The 7,725-nt window shown below is 39.9% G+C and overlaps 1 protein-coding gene across 4 annotated transcripts in view; it reads left to right on the top strand.

The window, feature by feature from the left end:
• The window catches only part of dennd2c (DENN/MADD domain containing 2C), a 22,093-nt gene extending 17,868 nt beyond the window's left edge, over positions 1–4,225 (top strand). For all 4 annotated transcript variants that reach the window (XM_039801727.1, XM_039801724.1, XM_039801725.1 and 1 more), the window contains 3 exons: positions 1–209; positions 3,142–3,228; positions 3,332–4,225. The exon at positions 1–209 is cut by the window's left edge and continues 34 nt beyond it. In XM_039801727.1, the coding sequence (XP_039657661.1) occupies positions 1–209; positions 3,142–3,228; positions 3,332–3,363 (328 nt within the window). In that variant the 3' untranslated portion in view covers positions 3,364–4,225. The remainder of the gene's footprint in view (positions 210–3,141; positions 3,229–3,331) is intronic.
• Positions 4,226–7,725: the final 3,500 nt, after the last annotated feature.

Here is a 7,725-nt window from a genome sequence, read left to right as displayed (position 1 = left end):
GGGTTTTGTGCGGTTCTTTGTGGAGCTGGTGGGCCACTATCCTCTCCACATGGTCGAGTCCTCCAATGGAAGCAGGGAGCTTCAGCGCGACAGCTTCCGCAAATCACACCCCTCCCGCGGAGTCCGCCAGTTCCTGCAGCTCTTCATGGATACTCAGATGTTTGCCGGCTTCATTCAGGACAAAGAGCTGTGCAAGGGAGGAGGAAGAGGTAATTGTGTAAGGGTAGCAGTGCCAATAGCCTTAAGGGTTAATTCTTTAAAAAAGAAAACATGAAGAAAGCCTCTTCTCATATACTCTATTCCCATCAAAATTAGTGTTTATGTAACAGGGTTTTTTAGACGTGGGAAAAACCCACTAAAACGGGATAGAATCCTTTCCCATTGCCAGTTTTAGTTTTTATGGTGTTTTTATGTTCGGCATCACGAATGTGCCAAAAAACAAGGTTAGTAAACTCTAGAAAGCAGTGCGGAGGCCAGTGAAAATTTTACGATTGTTAAATTCTATATCTGTTACTTATTCAGTCCCTCTTTCAAACCCGGTGCCAACTAATTTGGAACAATGTTTAAGCGCTGCTTGTATGGATACAGACAGAATTTGTGGCTGAGATGACAAAGCTACCGACAGCGGCGAGGAGCCTGTATTTATATTAGTGTGTCCACCCAGGTGTCATGTTTCCATCACTGTGGATCAGAGCTGGAGCGGATAAATACCCGAGACTGCTGCGGAGTTATTTGTTTGGGAATAAATGCCTATTGTAACCTTTCCCACTGAAGACAAAAGCCAAAGGTAGTGGGTGTTGGTGTTTATTTTGTCCAGTGGAAAATAGTCCCTATTGGACATTATAATCAGCTGTTTCCCTTAAAGGGTTCTTAAAAGATGGAGAAAAAAAAAAATTAACTTGTAGATAACAAATAATAATAAAAACAAACATTCAAACTAGTATTCAACTTTTTACATGAATCTTTGATACCTAGATGTCATTGCTGCCTAGGATGTCCACACTTTTTTATGTTCCCATAATGCTGTGCAGACATAGTTTATGCACATACAAAAAAGACAGAAGTAATAAAAAAAAAAACTAAATTAGCCAGCTCTATCTTGCAATCAATTTGCTTGTAAAATCAGTGCTGGGTGTTTGAAGAGTAGCATGGAATCATTCCGTTTGTGAAGAAAATATCATCCTAAAAACATTTGACATTAAAGTTAAAGGTCCCATGACATGGTGCTCTTTGGATGCTTTTATATAGACCTTAGTGGTCCCCTAATACTGTATCTGAAGTCTCTTTCCCGAAATTTAGCCTTGGTGCAGAATTACAGCCACTAGAGCCAGACCCACAATAAGCTTTCCTTTGTATGTGCCATTTCTGTGTCTATAGCTATTGAGGAGGAGAGGGGGGGGGGGGTGTGGCCTTGACCAACTGCCACTTTTCTTGTTTGAAAGCCATGGGGCGTTTCCCAATGTGTTCTTCTATTGACTTGTGTGCTTGTGTCCCTGTGAAACGTCATCTCGTGTTGCCAAAGTACTGTCCCAATACACAAGTTCGCATTTCGCCAAGAACAGTTAAAATTCCCGGATGTATTCTTGACACGCCCATTTACCGAGGATACATCGGTTGGTAACTTGTATGAACTTCGCAGCACCTGTATCCCAACATTCATTTCAGCATTCAATGATGGTTGGATTTCCAGTACATAGACAGCCCAAAAAACGAATTCAAATTCACTTCTGAGAACATTTTAGGCGAGAAATGAAGGGTTTAGATTTCGAATATAGGCAGTCTTGCGAAAATCTTTGCCGAATTGACAATTTGCTCCAAAGTTTTAGGAGTTTTCAGAGCTCCATAAAATGACGCGGCCGCCAGCTTGCGCCTGCCGGGGCCGTTTGCTCTTGTATTTAGTTCATATTTTTGGTGTATTTGTTTTCTGATTTATTAGAAGTTGAGTTTCAGTCTTTATGATAAATGAACAGTTGTACATAAAGTGGTAACATGCTATGACATGTTATGTAGACTAAAGAGGGACACCAACCTTTATAATTTGAATTTCTAATTTCCATCTCCCTGGGCATATATGTAATAATATGCAGTGCACTACAATAATATAGAAATGATAATTCCACATAACACTAATAGGAACACATAGGACACACCAGTGCATATGCCTATTTATTTGTTTAATTTAAACTGACTTAAACTTATACGCTAATAATAGTAGGGATTGCGTTCCACTCTTTTGAATAAGTAAGGGGTGTTTGAGCTAAACCATAAACAATAAAATTAAAGCTCATAGTTTTATTTTTCAATATTATTGCAATAGTTGTAGCATTATGAGGTTTTCTTGTCCGGAGATTGTTTTAATACAAAGTGGTTATATTGTTGTGGTTTTTATTTCTAGCTGGTATTTTGGAGCCTTGCAGGTAGCCTCTGTGCTGGGAATGTTGAGCAATAACAGGAAGAACGCATTGTCTCAAACTGTTAACAGCGTTTTCTGTGCTTGTGAACTTGCGAGTTAATTCTTCCAAGAACAACCAGCAAGAACGTTCTCCCCAAGAAAACAAGTCCGTTCTTTGCATTCTTGGTATTGAGAAACACTCGTGATGTCTCTCTCTCATGGGTGGGCCACATTCTCTGGGCGGGCAAAGCAGAGAAAGGGGAGGTAACCTTTCTCCTTATGACCTCATAAGGAGCAAGATTCCAGATCGGCCCATCTGAGCTTTCATTTTCTCAAAGGCAGAGCAGGATACCCAGGGCTCGGTTTACACCTATCACCATTTCTAGCAACTGGGGGACCATAGGCAGGCTGGGGGAACGCATATTAATGTTAAAAAACCTCATAAAGTGACATTTTCATGCCATGGGACCTTTAAAGTAAAGAAGTGTAATCTGTTAAATGAATAAATGGTAGTGCTTATTTCAAAACAGACGTGACCAAAGTTAAATCAGTCATAGCATGCACCAACCTAAAAGCAGGGCATTTAAAAAAAAAAAACAGGGTTAAGAAGATAAATTACGTGCACGCAAATGCCAGAACCAATGAACCATGTTGCATTTGAAGATAATCAAAATTTTGTTTTTTAAGTTGCATATATAATTCTGTGTGCATTCTGTCTCAGTGGCTCAACATTTCCAACATTCTCCCAGGTCTCTTTGAGGTCAGAGTAGCCGAGTATCTGGATTCGTACCCTGAGCCAGAGCCGAGTGGTGTGAACAAATTTCTTAAAGGACTGGGTAAGTGTTGCTCTTTCATCAAATGTTCACTTTCAAAGGTTGATTTTCAACAGCTAATTGTTTTCCTTTTTTTTCTTCTTTCTTATTATTTTTTTTTTTTTAGGAAACAAGATGAAACTCCTACAAATTAAATGAAAACAGACCAACACCCTGGTTTTTAAATGAAAGACTTTGTAATTACAAACAGACCACTTGTTGCTGCTGGACTTGCTGAGGAAATGAATGTGGATGAGAGTCTTGTGTTGAGATGTGAATGGGACGATGAAGAGTTTGGGTATGAGAGGGCCAGGTTCATCTTATAGCCATGTATGCATGTCTAAGAGCAGTGCACTTTTTATTGGACAAAAACTGGAAAGGCTATTTCTCTTTTAGCATTGTTTTATGAAACCTTGAAGACGAAGCACTGTGTCTTTGGAAAACTACAAAAAGCATTCCAGCTACTTAACCTCAGTTATCAACGTGAACATGTGTGGTTGTAACTATTTTCTCTTTGACTGGAAACGTGTGTACTTGCAAGACCTTTTCACACAGATTCAGCTCTACTACACAATGTGTGCATTTTACAGTAAATGCAACTTTAATCTTGTTAAGTAATGCAACTAAAAATAGCCTGTATGGTTCCAACCTGATGCATGTTTTTTATACATTTTAATGTAAAATTTTATTATGCATGTTGCATTTTCCTCAGCACAACTGTACACAAACCTTTTGTTTACTATTTCTACTTGTTTGCATTTCAGATTGAGTAGATGTTTATTAACTCTGATCAGAACATTTTGAAGTTTTAAGACTCCAGGTTAAACCTCATCAATCGATATTTACATTTTGATAAAATTACGTCTTTTTCTGTCCTTGACTTTCCTTGTAACTGGAGTTGTAAATATTTTTTTCATTTTGCACAATGTTTGAGAACCCGTGTACAGCATTTAGAATATTTTTGTATTAAAGCATGATGTGTCCTACATTAAATAAATGGGTTCCCAAGGACAGCATTTAATAAGTGACTATGCTATTTATAATGCATATACCTTGAAAACTGGGTTGTACAGTAACCCTGCTTAACTATAACAATACTCCTGATTAAGCATTTGTGTGGTAGGCCATATATATGGTGGCCCCTGAGAGCTCAACACTGCAAATTAAGAAAACTCATGCAAATAGAGAACACCTATTAAGAAAACCCTTTTCAGCTATTTGACAACTCATGCGCACCATTTAGACACTGCAAATATGCATACATGTCATCTTGTCTTCTGCTGCCCATTCTTTCATTACGGAAAGATTGCAGATACGTTTTCTCTAAATGATGATTTTTTTCTAATTTAAACAGTCGAGCCACAACCAAGCACCGCCCACCGGCCGGAGCAAACACTCTCATTTTACAGCTAAACCACACACTAAAATATGTTCCTGACACATCTGAGGCGAGAAATAGGTAATGCAGTAACATAATCTTGATTCTTTATTAGATCAGCACTGCCTAGTTTAACTAGCATCGAAATCTAGACTAGCGGCAGCAAATCACATCGTGTATAGAGTCGGTGGGCGGGCTTATGGCTGCTGCTGCTGGGAACAGCGGTCTTTCGAATCGGCTTTGGCCGCGACTCTGGAAGACTTGGAGTTAAGCTTTTCTTTGAGAAAAGAGCAAAGAACGGCACAGAAATCATTCTTAAAAAAGGAAAATGTGTTCTGAGTTTTGCCAACCGGATACGGCAAAAGTTTAATCTATCAACTAGCTCCGCTACCTTCTTCGTTGCTCTGCCTGGTTGTAGCGCTATCCTATTGCGTGTAGAGAGAATTTGAAAGACAACCGTTTATCCCGCCCCTCAGATTGAGCCCTGTCAATGGTGAGTTCCCAGACCCAACATCTTGATGTGGGTCTGGCTTGTCAGGCTATAACAGTTTAACAGTTTGATTGGAGTTTACAGGCAGTCATTGACTGTGTTAGACTCCTCGCCTCTGATTGGTTGTTTTCCTCATGCCATTAGGAGCACCCAGAGCCTGCTCTGAGAGTACCAGGAAGAGGCAGAGGAACCCCAACCCTTGACCCATGTGCTACTGTCGGGTCATTTTGAGCAAATATAAAAGTTATTTTTTCATAAAAAGTTAATGTCCATCTCAACAGATGGACAACTAAACACCAACACAAACGTGATAGATCACCACATCATCGTATCAGTCCACCAACCTTAACCAGTACTAAAATTATAGGCATAGTGCACCATGTTATGTAGTTCCCTATATAAATTAAAGGTCCCATGGCATTAAAATTTCACTTTATGAGTTTTTTTTTACATTAATATGCGTTCCCCCAGCCTGCCTATTGTCCCCCAGTGGCTAGAAATGGTGATAGGTGTAAACCGAGCCCTGGGTATCCTGCTCTCTACCTTTGAGAAAATGAAAGCTCAGATGGGCCGATCTGGAATCTTCTCCTTATGAGGTCATAAGGAGCAAGGTTACCTCCCCTTTCTCTGCTTTGCCCGCCCAGAGAATTTGGCCCACCCATGAGAGAGAGACATCATGGCTTTCAAACGAGCAAAGTGGCAGTTGGTCAAGGCCACACCCCCACCCTCCACTTTGCCTCCCCTCCCCCCTCTCTCCTCCTCAATCGCTATAGACACAGAAATGGCACATACTAAGGAAAGCTCATTGTGCGACTGGCTCTAGTGGCTGTAATTCTGCACCAAAGTTGAATTTCGGGAAAGAGACTTCAGATACAGTATTAGGGGACCACTAAGGCCTATATAAAAACATCCAAAGAGCACCATGTCATGGGACCTTTAAGGAACAGAATACAATATAGATGTAGTAACCAATAATTAAATTATCTAAAATATTTCGATAAACCTGAGAAGGTTATCTAGAAAATAAATCTTCACAACAAATCTCATCTTACATTAGTATTTTTCTAATGTTAGGTGAGGGCAAAAATATTTATTAAAAATGTATATTGTTTTTTTGAGCACCTTAAAAATAAATTGGCAACTGATTAAAACACACAGATCTAACTTTTCTATGCTGTAAAACTTTATTTTAAATGTTAATCACTAACCCGATATCATTTGAGTGATGTATATGATGACACTTGCAGGATTTCTGCAAAGATTTCCCATCATGCTTTTCCACTTAAAGCACTCGAACAAAAGCCCCTTTGCATGATGAATGCATTACAAATCAACTCTACAGTTACATTTCCCAGCACATTATCTAAATTGCCTCTTCAGCAAGTACCTGTGATCTCACCTCATTCAATATGTCCATTTCATACGATTAGGGGCCTGAAATCAGAAACAGGAATCTCCTGAATAATTAGTTTGAAAATAATGTCTGCACAAAGGAGTCAATCCACCAGAAGATTGGTGTATTTAATGACACACCCTGAGAGAGCAGGGTGCAGGAGCAAGGATTCTGGCAGAACAGGTTATTCTTAAACCAAACCAGAGAATGTCTAATAAGGGGAGAACTTCCACTCTCTGGAAAATTCCGGGTTGGTACAATGGGGCTAATAGGGAGTGAGATAGGGAGTGAACAGGCTCTCCATAGACAGGCTCTGACCAAACCTATCACACCTTAACAGCAAAGCCACCAAACGCAAAGCACGGACAATCACACATTACCCAAGTCATCACCAGCAATTTGATAGCATACCAGAGTTTTTCAAGCAACATCACACAAGTATGTCACACCTGTGACCACATGGGGGCACTGTCTCCATGTGCTTCCACTGACAGGAAAGGACCTGCAGAGCTGAGTTTTTAATGCACTGAAAGTCTTCCTGGAACTTTTCTGTTTCAATCAGAAACAAGATATATGTTTATGTATCATTATACCTAGATATCTGTTGTATTTTGGACAAGGGATGGACGTTGTTCAATAGGACCAAAGGTGGATTGTAAGACAATGGACCCCTGGGCACAGATGTGCAAAAGGCCCCACCACCTCTCCTACATAGAAGCTAGCACACAGGCTTTATAGTTGTTAAGCCTATTTTTTTTGTTGTTGTTCTTAGTCACTTTGTAATGATCTCTCTGTGGTTTTTTCTCCTTGTGATTGTTTTGCATCTATAAATAGTTGCTTTTTGTCTCTTTGGAAGTCGCTTTGGATAAAAGCGTCAGCTAAATGTTATGTAATGTAATGACATATCATTGTCTTCGAGTCTTCGAGTGACATTTTGTCTTCGAGTGACATTTTGCATGTGAAGGCCAGGGGGGCCCTGACACTCTGAGCCCCTGGGCCTGTGCCCGGTCGGCCCGTTCAGTAATCCATCCATGAATAGGACAAGTGTTAGAGGGAGGAAAATTATAATGAACTGTTTATTTAACCTTTATTTCCATAGAGTCTGAATGGTGTTTAACAATATCAGATTACAGTTCAGGATGAACTTCCGCTACCACATGACACAACGCACAGAATCCCATATCAGTGTTATGAACTTGTCAGGCTCAGGTTAAAGAATAAGTCTGATGGAATAATCCACCGCTGAAATTGTACTTCTGT

Source organism: Perca fluviatilis, chromosome 5 (assembly GCF_010015445.1).
Source record: "Perca fluviatilis chromosome 5, GENO_Pfluv_1.0, whole genome shotgun sequence".
NCBI classification, from domain to species: Eukaryota; Metazoa; Chordata; class Actinopteri; order Perciformes; family Percidae; genus Perca; species Perca fluviatilis.
Note: the sequence above shows the minus strand (reverse complement) of the source record. Positions and strands in the feature narration are given on the sequence as shown.